We start from the raw sequence: 19,689 nt of genomic DNA on the forward strand, positions 1-19,689 counted from the left end.
TCTAACTGCCTGTAGCAAGGATATGCATATTCTTGGTACCATTTGAAAAGGACACACTTTGAAGTTTGTGGAAACGTGAAAGGCATGTAGCAGAATATAACACATTAGATCTGGTAAAAGATAATACAAAGAAAAAAAATGTACTTTTGTCATCTTTGAAACGCAAGAGAAAGGCCATAATGTATTATTCCAGCCCAGGTGTAATTTAGATTTTGGCAACTAGGTGACAGCAGTATGTGCGCGCGCGCAAGGTTTTAGACTGAGCCAATGAACCATTGCATTTCCATTCAAACTGTTGTATTAAGACTGCCCAAATGTGCCTAATTTGTTTATTAATAACTTTTCATGTTCAAAATTGTGCACTCTCCTCAAACAATAGCATGGTATTCTTTCACTGTAATAGCTACTGTAAATTGGACAAGAATTTAAGCTTTCTGCCAATATCAGATATGTCTATGTCCTGAGAAATGTTCTTGTTATTTATAAACTCATGCTAATCGTATTAGCCTACATTGGCTCAACCGTCCCGTGGAAGGGACACCCATCCCGAATAAGTTTAAGTTAATGTGGACGATTAAGAGTAAAGGGACACAGTACATATTTCAGTACTATGTATATCAGAGTCAGCTAAGGAAGGCCAAGTTAACTTTCATCTGTTCTAAACAGAATGACATGCAGCTCGTCCTACTACAATACAGTATTACAAGAGAAAGATCAGTATTTTGACAATGAGTTGTAAATGTTGTAGTTGTAAATGAGAACTTGTTCTCAACTGGCCTACCTGGTTAAATAAAGGTTAAATACATTTTTTTAAATGTACAACTTAATGTTAGATTGTTCCTCACCCTGAAAGGGACCATAAATTACAGTTTCTCCTGGCCCATAAACTACTTTCAGGGTGAGGAACCATCTAACATTAAGTTGTAAAATACTGAACTTCCCCTTTATTGTCTATAGCCATATAGACCAGATTTTCATACTGAAACTCCCACATGGTAGAAGGCTGTTTTTGTGCCTTACAATCTGAATACATTTTCACTGAACTTTTTCCAAAGGTATTGCATGTTTTTTGTTGTTGTAATGAAGCAGAATGTTGATATAAACCCCATTTGATATTTATGTATAGCTTGTGCATTTATTGTGTATATACTAGGGGTGTCAAACGATAATTGTATCAATTAGAATTAATTGCACGATTTACTGTAATTATTAGCGATTAATTGCTCATTCTGAATTTGCATAAATTAAGCTGTAATTTCAGATTTTTCATACAAAGAAATACTACGAGAATATTGATGTCTTGATTTTACTTCAAAGTTAGCAAAATCAGGTAAATTGAGAAAGCACACTTTCGTAAAGGCTCAGTGCAGTCAAAAACTAGATTAACTCCACCACTACCACATATCTACAGTACTAGATCCATGGGTATCTATAGTGTGTATGTTATTGTGTGTGTGTTTATGCATGTCTGTGCCAATGTTTGTGTTGCTTCACAGTCCCCACTGTTCCATAAGGTGTTTTTTTAAACGTTTTTAAAATCTGACTTTACCGCTTGCATCAGTTACTTGATATGAAATAGAGTTCCATGTAGTCATGGCTCTATGTAGTACTGTGTGCCTCCCATAGTCTGTTCTGGACTTGGAGACTGTGAAGAGACCTCTTGTGTTATGTCTTGTGGGGTATGCATGGGTGTCCGAGCTGTGTGCCAATAGTTTAGACAGACAGCTCAGTGCATTCAACATGTCAATACCTCTCATAAATAATAGTAATGAAGTCAATCTCTCCTCCACTTTCAGCCAAGAGAGATTGACATTCATATTATTCATATGAGCTCTCTGTGTACATCTAAGGGCCAGCCGTGCTGCCCTGTTCTGAGCAATTGCATTTTTCTAAGTCATTTTTTTGTGGCACCTGACCACACGACTGAACAGTAGTCAAGGTGCGACAAAACTATGGCCTGTAGGACCTGCCCTGTTGATAGTGTTGTTAAGGCAGAGCATCGCTTTATTATAGACTTACTTCTCCCCATCTTAGCTACTACTGCATCAACATGTTTTTACCATGACAGTTTACAATCTAGGGTTACTCCAAGCAGTTTAGTCATCTCAACTTTCTCAATTTCCACATTATTTATTACAAGATTTGGTTTAGGGTTTAGTGAGTGTTTTGTTCCAAATATAATGCTTTTAGTTTTAGAAATATTTAGGGCTAACTTATTCCTTGCCACCCACTCAATCTAACTGCAGCTCTTTGTTGAGTGTTGCAGTCATTTCAGTCGCTGTTGTAGCTGACGTGTATAGTGTTGTGTCATCCACATACAGTCACTCTGGCTTTACTCAGTAAAAATTGAATAAAGCAAGGGGCCTAAACAGCTACTCTGGGGAATTCCTGATTCAACTGGATTATATTTGAGAGGCAAGACCATTCAGTGCATTTAGAAAGTATTTTTCCACATTTTGTTATGTTACAGCCCTATTCTAAAATTGGTTAAGTAAAAAATGTTCCCTAATCAATCTACACATAATAACAAAGTGAAAACAGGTTTAGAAATGTTTGCTAATTTATTAAAAATAAATAACAGAAATACCTTATTCACATAAGAACTCAGAACCTTTGCTATGAGACTTGAAATTTAGATCAGACGCATCCTGTTTCCATTGACCATCCTTGAGATGTTTCTACAACTTGACTAGAGTCCACCTGTAGTAAATTCAATTGATTGGACATGATTTGGAAAGGCACACACCTGTCGGTCTATATAAGGTCCCACAGTTGACAGTGCACATCAGAGCAAAAACCAAGACATGAGGTCGAAGGAATTGTCTGTAGAGCTCTGAGACAGGATTGTCTCAAGGCACAGATCTGGGGAAGGGTACCAACAAATGTCTGCAGCATTGAAGGTCCCCAAGAACACAGTAGCCTCTATCATTCTTAAATAGAAGAAGTTTGGAACCACCAAGACTCTTCCTAGAGATGGGCTCCTGGACAAACTGAGCAATCGGTGTAGAAGGGCCTTGGTCAGGGAGGTGACCAAGAACCCAATGGTCACTGATAGAGCTCCAGAGTTCCTCTGTGGAGATGGGAGAACCTTCCAGAAGGACAACCATCTCTGCAGCACTCCACCAATAAGGCCACTCTTCAGTAAAAGGCACATGACAGCCCACTTGGAGTTTGCCAAAAGGCACCTAAAGACTCTCGGAACATGAGAAACAAGATTCTCTGGTATGATGAAACCAAGATTAAACTCTTTGGCCTGAATGCCAGGGGTCTTGTCTGGAGCAGACCTGGCACCATTCCTACACTGAAGCATGGTGGTGGCAGCAGCATAATGCTGTGGGGAGGTTTTTTAGTGGCAGGGAATGGGAGAGTCAGGATGAATGGAGCAAAGTACAGAGAGATCCTTGATAAAAACCTAGAACAGGAAAATGATCCTAAGCACACAACCAAGACAAAGCAGGAATGGCTTCGAGACAAGTCTCTGAATGTCCTTGAGTGGCCCACCCAGAGCCCGGACTTGAACCCGATCGAACATCTCTGGAGAGACCTGAGAAATAGCTTTGCAGTGACACTCCCCAATCAACCTGACAGAGCTTGAGAGGATCTGCAGAGAAGAATGGGAGAAACTCCCCAAATACAGGTGTGCCAAGCTTGTAGCATCATACCCAAGAAGACTCGTGGCTCTAATCGCTGCCAAAGGTTCAACAAACTACTGAGTAAAAGGTCTGAATGCTTATGTAAATGTGATATTTCCATTTTTTTTAATAGAAATTTGCAAATATTTCTTGAATTGTCATTATGGGATATTGTGTGTCGATTGATGGGGGAGGGGGAACGACGTAGTGTAACAAAATGTGGAAAGAAGTGGTCTGAATACTTTCCGAATGCACTGTATATTGTGTTCCTTAAAGTTATTGAAAAGAGCAGAAACTCTGAACTATAGTAAATAGATGCCAATACTAACTACTTACAGGTTATTGAAAATGTGTTGTTTTAGTATTTCTCCAGTATGTTTCATCAAAGAAAAAGCCTCCACTTCTATCTCAAAGATAATAAACCACAAGAGTAAATGATTAAGGTCCGCAAAAACACTACAGTAAATAATACAGTATACCATAATCTGTACTATAAACATGATTTTTACGATAGTTAACTGTAAATACAACAGTACACTACAGTAAATACTACAGTATTAAATTTCACAAAAAGCTACAGTGAATACTACAGTCAAGTCCACAAAAACACTACAGTGAATGCTATAGTATACTACAATCATGTCCGTAAAAACCTAGCAAGATTCTTGCTTGAGAAATTACCCTTTGCTAAGAAGCCATTTTGTTTCTTTATGATAATTGTAATTGAAAACAATTACAGTAAGGTACTTAAAGTGTTACTCAGAAATGATTTGATATTGCGATTAATAACGGCTGCATTGGACCTTTAAACTCAAAGTCAACTTGTTTTTACATTGCATTGCTGGTTTTAGCTGTATATATTATGTATTTGGGTGCACTAAAATTACAGAAACTGGACTGATTAACTCTGGTAGGCCTAGTATATACACTTTTTTTTTTTAAATCAAAGATGGTACAAAAAAAGAGCTTGTTTTTTTTCTTTGTATTATCTTTTACCAGATCTAAAATGTTATATTCTGCAACATTGATTTAACATTTCCACAAACTTCAAAGTGTTTCCTTTCAAATGGTATCAAGAATATGCACATCCTTGCTTCAGGTCCTGACCTACATGCAGTTAGATTTGTATATGTTATTTTAGGTGAATTTTTTTTTTAAAAAGGGGTGGATACTTAAGAGGTTTTAAGACATGTTTTTACTAGCAGATACTATATAATACTGTATATTATACAGAATCCATTATCACACCATAAAATATGCACAATAAACTAAATCGATAATTTTTCAATGTTTATGCTACTCTAATATTATTGTGTACATATACATAATAAATACAATACAGGAACTGGAACATAACTTTTGTGGATTGCTTAAAGTAATGTGCCAAATACAACAAATGTATAAAATATTTGTTTTAATTACTGGAGAAATCCTTAAATCAATCAAGATAAGCGCAACATCAGCTGTTGAGAAGAACGCAACAGCATGTCAATATTTAGAAATGTTTTATCATATCATTATGATTATAAACTGGCTGGTTCATGCCCTGAATGCTGATTGGCTGACAGCTGTGGTATATCAGACCGTAAACCACAGGTATGACTTCTCAGGTTTTTACTTCTCTAATTACATTGGTAAACAGTTTATAATAGCAATAAGGCACCTTGTGTGTTTGTGATATATGGCCAATATACCATGGCTAAGGGCTGTGTCCAGGCAATCAACATTGCGTTGTGTATAACAGCCATCAGCCGTGGTATATTGGCCATATACCACACCCCCGCAGGCCTTATTGGGGCGGCAGGGTAGCCTAGTGGTTAGAACGTTGGACTAGTAACCGGAAGGTTGCAAGCTGACAAGGTACAAATCTGTCGTTCTGCCCCTGAACAGGCAGTTAACCCACTGTTCTAGGCCGTCATTGAAAATAAGAATTTGTTCTTAACTGACTTGCCTGGTTAAATAAAGGTAAATAAAAAAATGCTACCATAACTATCCCTCTCCTAAATGAAGATTTGAGCTCTTCTTTATATTTGTAAATTGACTCATACTCAAAAACACAAATTGGGAATATACAAAATGTTGGTCAATTTACGCTCACCTCACAATATAATCACAAATCTGTGCATTCGCATGTTTAGTAAAAGACAGCCAATATCTGTGTCTTGTAATATTGTACCAAAGTATTTGAATACTATACTTTTAAAAAATCCCCCTTCTGTACAGGTGTGAGTTAGACTTCGATGAGTGCTCATCAGGCCCCTGTGATAACAGAGGCTACTGCCACAACCTCCCCAATGGCTTCCACTGTGACTGTGAGAGCAACTTCTCAGGCAACCAATGCACAGTCGACTGCAGCGAGTTCTACTTGTACCTGGCCCTGGTGCTGTGGCAATACATGTTCCAGTTCATTTCCTACATAATCCTGCACCTCGATGATGATGGCCAGGAGATCGACCAGGAACACCAGCAGATAGGGGCCAACATGGACGATTAGGGTCTATTGGAGCCAACATGTATGACTAGAGGCAATAACAAAATTAAAATACGTATATACAGTACCAGTCAAAAGTTTGTACACACCTTCCCATTCAAAGGCTTTTATTTTTACTATTTTCTACATTGCAGAATAATAGTGAAGACATAACACATACGGAATCAAAAATGTATTTTTTATTTGAGAATCTTCAAAGTAGCCACCTTTTGCAATGATGACAGCTTTGAACACACTTGGCATTATCTCAACCAGCTTCATTAGGTAGTTACATGGAATGCATTTCAATTAACAGGTGTACCATGTTAAAAGATCATTTGTGGATTTTTTTTCCTCCTTACTGCGTTTGAGCCAATCAGTTGTGTTGTGAGAAGACAGGGTGGTACAGATGAAGATGGAAGTTTACATACACCTTAACCAAATACATTTAAACTCAGTTTTTCACTATTCCTGAAATTTAATCCAAGTAAAAATGCCCTGTTTTAGGTCAGTTAGGATCACCACTTTATTTTAAGAATGTGAAATGTCAGAATAATAGTAGAGTGATTTATTTCCGATTTTATTTCTGTTATCACATTCCCATGCACTCAATTATAATTTGGTAGCATTGCCTTTCAATTGTTTAACTTGGGTCAAATGTTACGGGTAGCCTTCCACAAGCTTCCCACAATAAGTTGGGTGAATTTTGGCCCATTCCTCCTGACAGAGCTGGTGTAACTGAGTCCGGTTTGTAGGCATCCTTGCTCAGACACGCCTTTTCAGTTCTGCCCACACATTTTCTATAGGATTGAGGTCAGGGCTTTGTGATGGCCACTCCAATACCTTGACTTTGTTGTCCTTAAGCCATTTTGCCACAACTTTGGAAGTATGCTTGGGGTCATTGTCCATTTGGAAGACCCATTTGCGACCAAGCTTTAACTTCCTGATTGATGTCTTGAGATTTTGCTTCAATATATACACATCATTTTCCTACCTCATCATGCCATCTATTTTCTGAAGTGCACCAGTCCCTCCTGCAGCAAAGCACCTCCACAACATGATGCTGCCACCCCGATGGTGTTCTTCGGCTTGCAAGCCCTCTTACCTCCAAACATAACGATGGTCATTATGGCCAAACAGTTCTATTTGTTTCATCAGATCAGAGAACATTTCTCCAAAAAAGTACGATCTTTGTCCCCATGAGCAGTTGCAAACCGTAGTGTGGCTTTTTTATGGAGGTTTTGGAGCCGTGACTTCTTCCTTGCTGAGCGGCCTTTCAGGTTATGTTGATATAGGACTTGTTTCATGTGGATATAGATACTTTTGTACCTGTTTCCTCCAGCATCTTCACAGGGGCCTTTGCTGTTGTTCTGGGATTGATTTGCACTTTTCGCACCAAACTACGTTCATCTCTAGGAGACAGAATGTGTCTCCTTCCTGAGCAGTATGACGGCTGCGTGGTCCCATGGTGTTTATACTTGCATATTATTGTTTGTACAGATGAACGTGGTACCTTCAGGCATTTGGAAATTGCTCCCAAGGGTGATCCAGACTTGTGGAGGTCTACAATTTATTTTCTGAGGTCTTGGCTGATTTATTTAGATTTTCCCCAGATGTCAAGCCAAGAGGCACTGAGTTTGAAGGTTGGCCTTGAAAAACATCCACAGGTATATCTCAAATTGACTCAAATGATGTCAATTAGCCTATCAGAAGCTTCTAAAGACATGACATAATTTTCTGGAATTTTCCAAGCTGTTTAAAGGCACAGTCAACTTAGTGTATGTAAACTTCTGACCCACTGGAATTGTGATACAGTGAATTATAAGTGAAATAATCCATCTGTAAACAATTGTTGGAAATATTACTTGTCATGCACAAAGTAGATGTCCTAACCGACTTGCCAAAACTATAGTTTGTTAACAAGAAATTTGTGGAGTGGTTGAAAAACAAGTTTTAATGACTCCAACCTAAGTGTATGTAAACTTCCGACTTCAACTGTATATAGAAGATAGCACTATTTGGTAAAAGACCAAGTTCACATTATGGCAAGAATAGCTCAAATAAGCAAAGAGAAACGACAGTCCATCATTACTTTTAGACATCTGGAAAATGTCAAAAACTTTGAAAGTTTCTTCAAGTGCAGTCGCAAAAGCCATCAAGTGCTATGATGAAACGGTCTCTCATGAGGATCCCCACAGGAAAATAAGTTCCAGAGTTACCTCTGCTGCAGAGGATAAGTTCATTAAAGTTACCAGCCTAAGAAATTGCAGCCCAAATAAATGCTTCACAGAGTTCAAGTAACATACACATTAACAGTCCAGAGGAGACTGCGCTACTCAGGCATTCATGGTCGAATTGCTGCAAAGAAACCACTACTAAAGTACACCAATAATAAGAAGAGACTTGCTTGGTCCAAGAAACACAAACAATGGACATTAGACCATGTGAAATCTGTCCTTTGGTCTGAATAGTCCAAATTTGAGATTTTTGGTTCCATCCGCCGTGTCATTGTGTGATGCAAAGTAGGTGAACGGGTGATCTCCGAATGTGTGGTTCCCACCCTGAAGCATGGAGGAGGAGATGTGATGGTGTGGGGGTGCTTTGCTGGTGACACTGTCTGTGATTTATTCTGAATACAAGGCACACTTGAGATGGTTTGGGATGAGTTGGACCGCAGAGTGAAGGAAAAGCAGCCAACAAGTGCTCAGCATGTGTGGGAACTCCTTCAAGACTATTGGAAAAGCATTCAAATAATCCACATTTGTGGCAGTCACGGTACCGATATTTATACCGACATTTTTCCGCACATGATGTTCAAATAATCTTTAAGCATTGTTGTGGAGTAGTGAACTACATGTAGTTCAACTAGTCATTTAAATACATTGTTGTTGTAGCTTGGTGGTAGTTTAACTAAATTCAAATCTTGGTATTGTTTTCAGTAGCGGTGGAGCTAACTACTGGAACAACTTGTTTTCCAAAAGCAAAGAAAATATGGGTGAAAGTAGGCAATAATTCTAAACTGACATTGTTTTAAGATGGTCATACCATGGAAAATGTAGCTATTTGACACTTGGGGGGTCAGAGCAAAATGGAGAACACCATCCTGACTTTGCATATCTGTAAAGTAAAAATATGTACAAAAAAATTATTAAATCAAACTTTGTTACTTTAATATTGCTACACATATATACAGTTGAAGTCAGAAGTTTACATACACTTAGTTTGGAGTCATTAAAACTCGTTTTTCAACCTCCACAAATTTCTTGTTAACAAACTATAGTTTTGGCAAGTCGGTTAGGACATCTATCTTGTGCATGAAGCAAGCAATTTTTCCAACAATTATTTGACAGATTATTTCACTTATAATTCACTGTATCACAATTCCAGTGGGTCAGAAGTTTACATACACTAAGTTGACTGTGCCTTTAAACAGCTTGGAAAATTCCGGAAAATGATGTCATGGCTTTAGAAGCTTCTAATAGGCTAATTGACATCATCTGAGTCAATTGGACGTGAACCTGTGGATGTATTTCAAGGCCGACCTTCAAACTCAGTGCCTCTGCTTGACATCATGGGAAAATCTAAATAAATCAGCCAAGACCTCAGAAAATAAATTGTAGACCTCCACAAGTCTGGTTCAACCTTGGGAGCAATTTCCAAACGCCTGAAGGTACCACGTTCATCTGTACAAACAATAGTACGCAAGTATAAACACCATGGGACCACGCAGCCATCATACCGCTCAGGAAGGAGACGCGTTCTGTCTCTATGAGATGAATGTACTTTGGTGGGAAAAGTGCAAATCAATCCCAGAACAACAGCAAAGTCCTATATCAACATAACCTGGAAGGCTGCTCAGCAAGGTAGAAGCCAGTGCTCCAAAACCGCCATAAAAAAAGCCAGACTATGGTTTGCAACTGCACATGGGGATAAAGATTGTACTTTTTGGAGTAATGTCCTCTGGTCTGATGAAACAAAAATAGAACTGTTTGGCCATAATGACCATCGTTATGTTTGGAGGAAAGAGGGGGAGGCTTGCAAGCCGAAGAACACCATCCCAACAGTGAAGCATGGGAGTGATAGCATCATGTTGCGCGGGTGTTTGCTGCAGGAGGGAGGGACTACTGTACTTCACAAAATAGATGGCATCATGAGGCAGCAAAATTATGTGGATAAATTGAAGCAACATCTCAAGACATCAATCGGGAAGTTAAAGCTTGGTCGCAAATGGGTCTTCCAAATGGACAATGACCCCAAGCATACTTCCAAAGTTGTGGCAAAATGGCTTAAGGACAACAAAGTTGAGGTATTGTAGTGGCCATCACAAAGCCCTGACCTCAATCCCATAGAAAATGTGTGGGCAAAACTGAAAAAGCATGTGTGAGCAAGGAGGCCTACAAACCTGACTCAGTTACACCAGCTCTGTCAGGAGGAATGGGCCAAAATTCACCCAACTTATTGTGGCAAGCTTGTGGAAGGCTACCCGTAACGTTTGACCCAAGTTAAATAATTGAAAGACAATGCTACCAAATAATAATTGAGTGCATGTAAACTTCTGACCCACTGGGAATGTGATGACAGAAATAAAATCTGAAATAAATCACTCTACTATTATTCTGACATTTCACATTCTTAAAATAAAGTGGTGATCTTAACTGACCTAAGACAGGGAATTTTTACTAGGATTAAATTTCAGGAATTGTGAAAAACTGAGTTTAAATCTATTCGGTTAAGGTGTATGTAAACTTCCATCTTCAACTGTACCACCCTGTCTTGTCACAACACAACTGATTGGCAGTAAGGAGGAAAACCGACTTCAACTGTATATTCAGTTCTCTCATCAATAGCTATTGAACCAAGCATGGCATGAAAATGGTACATTCTGAATCAGGGGAGGATGGAGAACATTAAAAAATCCCCCCCAAAAAAGTGTGGATTGTTCTCCATCCTCACCTAACTCTGTTTAATTTACCCTTACAGGACAATCTGGGAATTCAGGCACATGTTCACCAGCATATGACCTCAACTGGCATTCAATACTCTTCCCATCTGCATACACTTGCCACATGACCAAATCTTTTGCAATTATTACACTGAGGGGATTTGGGCACGAAGGATCTCATAAAGCAGAACTTTACATGAGAAGGTAGAGACTCTTTATCAAAGTATGGATGAAGTGAATTTCCCCAACCACTCCTCCCACTTTTTCAGGTATTTCCGTCTCTTTCTATGACCAAGTTTACATGCACGCCGTATTCCAGATAGTAGCTCATATGCCGTTTAAGGTCTTATTCGGGATACACTTTTCACATGCACCTTTGATATTCCACTCACGATTATCTCCCTGTACTATGAATAAACAGAATATTCCTAATTTAAATTCATATGGGTTAAATGGAATAGTAACTGAAATAGACACTGACTGTAGGCCTATAACTTCTCACATGTAGCCTAATACAATATTAACTGCTACAGAATTATGCATTTCTTGAAGTTCAATTATACAACAAATGTTCATTTTGTCTAGGGACCAGGAAATTATGACTTTTTTTCATCTCTTGAGAAAATGCAAATGTGCATGTAATGTGTTATCTTTGACACTTATGCAAGCAGACAGTATTTCAACCACAAAATATGCACCCAGGACAAACTGAAGTCTTAACAGAAACGTGTTTAATCGTTTAATCAGCTTTTCATTTATTTAAAATCTGTCAAATTTGATGACATTTGGACATTTTGCACAGGAACAATCTTTCCACTGTTTGAGTTATTCAGTTTTCTCCCCAGTCCCTAAACGAAACAGACAACTTTACCAACGTTAACTAGATTATGAATGCATTAATTCTACCGATGTAAGACATTCTTGTGAGCACTACTTCACTTAGTTTTCTAGGGCAACAGGTTATGACAGAAGAGAAGCTGCATGTATAGAACTATAGTTGACAAACAAATTGCCTAACAAATGTCGGAAATTATAAGCAGAAACATATCTAAATTAGGGGTGAAAGTAGCCTAAGCCAGTTGGCTATAAGGTCCAATACAGTGTATAGGCAAAATAATTTATGGAATAACTATGGTGGCTCGAAATGTGCAGGTATATCCTACTTTTTAACGTGATTGGTTTGAGATTCCGATGAAAACACCATCACGTGAAACTGAGTATGTGCAGACTACAAAAAACAACAGTAAACAGGATAAGGTGTTGACATGCAACAGTATACCATGATCAGCCTATCACAGGCATCTTATCCGGGTTTATCATAACCGGGATACAAGCTTTTTAGGGTCATTGTAAACGGGATAGGATGTTTATATGTGTCAACTCAAAAACAGAATACTTGAGTATCCCGAATAATAACAGGACATTGGTGTGCATGTAAAGGTGGTCACTGTCACCAGATTCTGGGTTTATACAGCTGTAAGGTTACTTGTGGGCTGAAGATAATTACCGACCAGACTTCAGAACTCCCATTCACAGGTGTCTCTAATCAAATGAGCTGTGTCACATTCAGGTGGGTAAATTTGTTGTATATAGCTAAAAGTCCCTATTCTACATGAGGCATGTCTTATCTACATTACAACCTATATTTCTATCCATGTGAAAGCAACTGATAATATGCACCTATGATGAATTAGTGGTATTTCTTTGATGTACATGCTTAGAATATTTTCCATCAAGGTAACTTTGGTCAACTGAGGGGGAAGGTGTTCGTGCATTGACAGGCACACCAAAGACGGCATTAACGTTAATCAATAAAGACAGCACCTCAAGCCTATTTTATACCATAGCCCGCAGAATTTGCAAGATAACTTATTTCGTTTTTGATCTCAGCACAAAGTCTAAATGTGGCACAGACTCGCCTGTTGATTGATGTTTCAGCATTGCCTCAATGAAGAGTTCAGCGTTTGACTTGACACGTACGAAATGCATGCGCAGTTACAAGCCTGCTACTTAGCGGCAGGCGGACAAGCAATTCACACATCCACCATCGTAGCGCAGATGAACCCTGAGCTGGAATTTGAAGCTAAAGGAAGTTGGCTATTTAAAAAAAAAAAACACGAATAGATTTAGCTTCAATCATAATATACCCCTCAGCTCTGAAAAATACCTGATGTGTAAAGATCGGTGATTGGTTGAAAGACTGAATTAGGCATGCATGACAGGCATAAGCAATATTGCTTTCACACGAAATCCTCTCAGGCTGTTTACACAGGCAACCCAATTCTGAACGCCTGTCCAATTGTCAAAATAGCTTTTGGTCAAAATACCAATTAGTGTAATAAGATCAGAATTAGGCTGCCTGTGTAAACAACAGAAATTGTAAAGTGGCTTGCCTGTTTCCTCACATTTCTATTTGAGCACTTTCACCATAAAGATGTATTAAAACCTAAACAGAACTTTATCAGGAAATAAAGCACAAACACAGGTTGACAGTTCTGGTTGGAAGAACTTTTATTTGATCTGTCTGTAAACAAGGTGATTTATCAATTTATGGCATTTTCCCCCAAACATTTATCAAAATGCAAATTTAATAACTGACTGAATCCAAATGCATAGGGGAAAGAAAAATCACAAATCAGTGTGAAATGTGTAGTTCTGGACATATTCCACAAAGCCTTTACAGGAGGAAAGAGCCATAGTCCTTGCTGGGGCAGAAGTTCAAAATCTAACTCACAGTAGCAACAGCTCAGATCTACATTATGGCACAGGATAGTTTTCTTTGAAAGTTTTCACAAGACAACTCACTAGTGTTCTTATTCCAACCAACACCATTTTCCACCAATTTAGTGTAAACACTTTCAATGTTGTTTTTAATATACTGTTAAGTAGTGTGCTGACAGTTGCTGATACATCTTTGATGAGTAGAGCACAAGGAAACTCAGAGTTTTGCCCAGCAGAGCTTGGGTTTACAGTCGTTCACTAAGAATACACTCATTACCAGTTGTCCAATGAGACTGCAATTTCACCCGTTAACAAATTAGCAGTAAATCAATTAGTTTCTAAGTAATCTAAAGAAGCAGTAAGTGTTTTAAAGCCATCTGAAGTATAGTGTCTAATGACTGACAAAATGAGGGCAACAATCTTTCACAATGGTTTGAAGCTATTCTGAAAATCACCCTGACAGACAATTGGTCCTATGGAAAATAAAAACTTGCCAAAACATGGTTTGTAGGGACGATACACTGCGCAATGTCAGCAGCGTGAAATAAAATTGCAGGAGCTGGCATATCCTAGATATGTGCCTGAGCTATTGCAAAGATGGAATGTCCATGAGGACTTTAAGACGTATTTGAAGGTTCATGGGAGGAATATATTTATTTTTTTAACTCAGCAATGCTGATCTTATCTGCCATTACTTTCAAACAATATTCCAACACCACATCAATGACTTGTAAGACCACATTCAAGTTACAACAGCAAAAGCAGTTGATGGAAGATAATGCAACCTAAAGAAAAGAAAATCTAAATAGTGGGCTGACTCAGCTGAGGGGTTTCAAAGTATGTTTAGAGGACTATGCTGGAGGAAATCTTTACCTTAATGATGTATGTATCAAATGACAATGCAAGAAGGACTGAATTAAAATAACATTTCTGGATGGAATATAAAGGTTTGGGAAATGCTACTAAAAGATATGCATGCAACTTTCAAACCCTGACATGCTGAGGAAAGGAGACCACAGACGGTCATCGCTTCAAAATTCTGAAAATACATTTTCCTATGCGAAACTGTCTACACCATCGAATGACGCAGCCAATTAAGGTATGCTTCCTCCTGTCATTTTCCAATTACTAAGTATTGGTGTATACAAGCCAAGTCCAAATTTGGTACACAATTTAATTATATTTTTTATGAATTTCTTTGCACATTTCCCTTTTGGTAAATATACATTTCAACCATTTCTGATGAACATGCTCTTACTTTAGTGTCAGAAATAGGGTACATAGTGTTAATGCTCTGAGAAAGAATGGTGAGGAAAAGGGACAAAAAAAAACATGAACAAAAAATAAAGGGTGTACATAAAAGTGGAACTGGGGAAGAGTACCAATGTGTCTGCTAACTAATCCCCAAAGTACTGTCAACACAATGGAGGTGAGAAAGATGATGGGTAGAGGCTGCTTCAATATCCAGACTACCTCAGGTGCTCAGCCATGGTAAATACTTGCTTGTTGAGCTGTCCGCCATGGACCCCTTCCTTTCCCATGACTAAAACTAATGCTGGGGCACACAAGGAAACAAAAAGAAAAATGAACAAAACTGAAAATAGTCTTTTTCCCCACTAAGAGTGGGGATAAAAGTGACATAGGATGTTCCCACCACGACCATTACTCTTCATTGCTATTAAAGTTTCAACGACATTTGACTGTTTGCAGAAGAAATCTTAAAAGCAATATTTATTCTCTTCTTTTTGTCCCTCAATTTTAACTAAGCAAGCTTGGTGACACTAGAACCCCGAATCCCTCAAGTATTTTGCCATTGAGTATGCCTTCTTATTCAATCCACCTCCGTGGACCCCTTCTTTGCCCATTACAAGAACCAAGACTGAAAGAGAAGAAAGGAAAAGGGAAAAGTTTAGAGTATTAAGAGGTTAAAGAAAAGGCAGTCACGTGAAGGAAAGGTTAGTAACAAAATGGAGGTGTACAGTTGGCATAACTGAAGATAAAGTTATGGCTACTTGTTTTGCATTTGTATTACAGGGAAGAGCATGCTTGCAGGGAAATACCCATAAAGCCTTTGTCAGTGGTCAAAACACCCAAAATACTACAGCCAACTATTATGGTATGATTTATCCTTTTTGTAGGAGCAAATAAAGTATTTACTATAAGCTCTAAAGCTTTACATTAAACCAAGTAGACACAGTAACTCCAGAGAAAAATCTATCCTTCACAAGTTCACTGAATACTTGCATACAAGTTCAATGCACACTTGCAAATGTGGAGGACAAATGTTTTTAGAAACTGGTCAACTGTACAGACACCAGGTAAAAGCCAAATTGACTCTAAAAAAGGCAAGTCAAAAAGATTTCTGCCCCATAGGAGTGTATACAGGCCAGGCTCGTACAATCTCTGGTTTATTAGGCTACTTTTATCAGGGTCATCATAACCACTACAGACCACCTGGTTTACCACACACACACGACCTTCCATCTGAAGAGTAATGTGAGGGATGTGTGTGGTGTTTTTAGAGCCACTTCTTCACTGGCACCTGAGTCAGGATTATTAGTGATGTTAGAGGCAAAGTTTCACAGGGTGATTGGACAGTCACCTACCATTTCTCTTCATCCGTCTTGCCCAAAAACATTTGAGCCAGAATATTATTAACTCATGTAGCATTTCAAAACGTGACAGATTGACTTGAAAACAGTAGTCAATGGACTGCTAGTTTTTCCAAAATTAAGCTGGCTATAAACCCATACTGCTTGCAATCAAGTCTTCAACATGTGAAGAGACATTGTAGGCTACTGTCCAGAGTGACAAGATGGCTAGGAATAATATAGGCATTAAACAGACTACCCAAAGCATGCAGCTAAAATGTTAGTTAGGTTGAAAACCACCCAATAGTTAAGGAGCAGCTTAAGAAAATAATCAAAGGTAAAGACCCTCAGAGTTGTTGATTAGACTCAGGTGATGACAGACGATCAGAGTAAAGGGCTTAGACACACCAATAGAGTTAGCTGACCAAGAGCACTTAGCGCCTCAAAGTAATTTGTGAGCCCGAGTACACACCGATTTCACATGTAGCATCTGTGAAAAATGTCAGGAGCCAGAAATCTACAGCACATTGAACGATCGCATACGAACTCTAGATCAACATTCTGTGCGATGTGCGCAAGCCTCAAGGACCACAAAGGCAGATTGACTTAGTAGGTAAACCCGGGCTTCTTGTTTCTTTTCTCATGTCATTTCTGAACCTCAACACACTAAATAGAATGAAGCCTAATGCACCATTAGCATTTCTCAAACAAAGTATGGATCCAAGGAAGTAACATGAACTTTGCCACAATGGACAGCTTGCCGACCAGTGAGAATTTAACAGTTCTCCAATTTCTGTCTGCTGTGGCTTACAATGTCATACCTTAAATTGTACCCCTTGTCTAAATTGATGGAACAAATACAAACTTCCGTCTGCAATATTTCATGCTCAGAGTAACAATAATATATTCTGCTGTTTTTTTTATTTTTTAAACTGCATATACTAATATGAGAACAGAGCATTAGAGAATAAATAACCACCAACAATCTGCAAGATGCTTGCGTTGATTAAGGACAACACTTGAGTATGTTATAGCCACAGATACATCCTAAAATGTTGCAATACCTGACATTTCTTTTTACCACTATAAAAAGTGGTCACCCTTTACCTTTGCCAGCCTTGCCTACAGTAATGTTGTACGTTGGCTCTCCTCCTTGACTCTTTGTCCTGATGTCCATTGTCCAGTCCCCTTCACTATGGAGGCTGTCTCTGATGACAGAGCACTTCTTTGAACCCAAGGCCATGCCGTTGGTGAAGAAGCTAGTCCTGTCCTTTCCAATGAGGACATCAATCTCTTGAGGCTGAAAAACAGTGGTAGTACACAAAGTTCATGCAGACATGTTACCTTTAGAAATGACATGTGCCACTAAAAGCTTCTATGGAATGGGGTGCTCATCTGGGTTTAAGTCATATTTTAAAAGGTGACGGTTTCTCCCGAAAAAGAGCACAACAGAAGTATTCTAATGCACAAGTGATCTTTTATTAATTTAAGAAAACTGCAAACCTCAACCTGTCTTAGTCAAATCTTGATTTTATTGGTGGTTGTGGTACCACTTATTAATAAAAGCACCCATTAGATTTTTTTACACCACCCTGGTCCTTTCATAAACACACAGCTGTAGTAATCACAGGTGTGTTCACCCTCATTGACGTTTAAAACGAGGGAGGAAGATTTGTTTTTCTTCACGAGCATGTCCATATTTCATGGCTCCCAGTCATATTCTAGTCATTCAGTTCAATGTCCTTTCATATACACACAGCTGTAGTAATCAAAACAGGTGTTTTGCACTGTGCATGTTTGCTTATGGTTTCAGTACTAAAATTGATTGTTAATTTATACAGTTTGAAGGGAAGTTGTCATAATTACTGTATGAATGAACCATTAGGTTTTGTATTGAAGTCAATTTTGAACCAGTGTTTTAATTATTAAAAACAGTGTTTTAATTATTTGGTGACATGAGAATATATTTTGTATAGTTTTAACGTTATGTTTTACTCTGAAATTCACTGATGGTCCTCCCCTTCTTGCTCTAGGGAGCCTCTGTTTTTAACAAATGACGAATTACCAGTTGGTTTGATTACACCTGAGGAATAATGTTCAAGTAGTACAGCATTTAGCTAATCTGATGTCAAAATGCAATAACTGGTTGCAAACTTATCTAGGTAGTTAGCAAGTTTACCCATTGTGGATGACATGGGGAGCAGCCATCTTGGTCCTGATTTGAGCAAAACGTTTAAGCATTCTTTCAGCTTAGAAAATAGCTAGCTACCAATTACATTTACTTATCCAGACAGTTAGATATTATAAAAAGTCGAAACGTATGCACAAATATTGGCTAGCGTCTCCAATTCGAAACATTAGGTAGCAAACTTGGCTATTAGCCAAATAACTTTACTACTAGTAGTAAGCAACTAACGTTAGCTAGCGGCCTCAACTGTTTATTCGTGTATACTAACGTTAGCTAACGTTGGCAAGACAAGTCTTAATTTACTACCTAACGAACTAACGATAGTTGGCTATTGGCTAAGCTAGCCTAGTAACGTTAGTGGGTCGAATATGGCTCTGACGTTAGCTAGCTTCAGACAACGACAATCATTCATTGTCTAACGTCGGCAAGCAGACTGCTAGTACATAACGCTACCTAACATTGATAGCAGCCAGCAAATATTGCATAATTGGCATTTGAGTAGTTGCCTGGTTATATTCACATCAGTTCAATATTATTGGCCAACAAATCACAGTGTACCAATTTGACGTTAGCAATAGCAAACTAGCTTGCTGACTTATCGACTTTGCTGGCCAAAAGGGGATATGCGGTGAAGCTAGCTAACGGTAGCTAGCTACTGTACTAGTTAACTGGCTAACATTAGGTAGCAAGCTCATTCTTTGCTAGGTCCGGCGAGGTTGTGATTATCCCTGGCAGCATTCATTCTGATTCAGACAAATATCCACTAGTGGCATTCATTGTTTATTTATTTATATATAAAAATTGGTTTCCCTTTCATTTCTTACCGTTATGTTGCTAAAAGTACCACCGGCATGTGCTGCCCAAACGTATTTGGCGTCAGTATACCCAACAATGGCGGAATCCTGACAGCTGCCGTCGGCCATCAGGTTATCCACGTAGCTTTGCCAAGACATTTTTGAATTTGTTAAAAATATACAGCTTCCTATTCACTCAAATATGTCGTTTCTAGGACAAGACCTTCACAGCCAATGTTGCACTGCTTACGGGTCAATTTAGTGTCTCCAACTATAGCTACCCCCACTTCAACGTTAACACACGTCTTGGCTCGGGCAGGAAAGAAAGCCAATGTAATCATGCAGCGCCTT

The 19,689-nt window shown here is 38.6% G+C and overlaps 1 protein-coding gene across 2 annotated transcripts; it reads right to left on the minus strand.

Annotated features, from left to right (window-relative positions):
• Positions 1-13,530: 13,530 nt before the first annotated feature.
• Positions 13,531-19,689, minus strand: LOC112260209 (profilin-2). Of its 2 annotated transcripts, none has more exons than XM_024435139.2 (3): positions 19,369-19,689; positions 17,464-17,656; positions 13,531-15,644 (listed from the first exon to the last, which is right to left on the minus strand). In XM_024435139.2, exons 1-3 carry the CDS (start codon positions 19,495-19,497, stop codon positions 15,547-15,549), a joined length of 420 nt encoding a protein of 139 aa, XP_024290907.1. In that variant the 5' UTR covers positions 19,498-19,689; the 3' UTR covers positions 13,531-15,546. The 2 variants fall into 2 exon arrangements, with proteins under 2 accessions (XP_024290907.1, XP_024290908.1); XM_024435140.1 differs by having other exon boundaries at positions 13,531-15,320; positions 19,369-19,687.

Source organism: Oncorhynchus tshawytscha, linkage group LG10, assembly GCF_018296145.1.
Source record: "Oncorhynchus tshawytscha isolate Ot180627B linkage group LG10, Otsh_v2.0, whole genome shotgun sequence".
Taxonomy (NCBI): domain Eukaryota; kingdom Metazoa; phylum Chordata; class Actinopteri; order Salmoniformes; family Salmonidae; genus Oncorhynchus; species Oncorhynchus tshawytscha.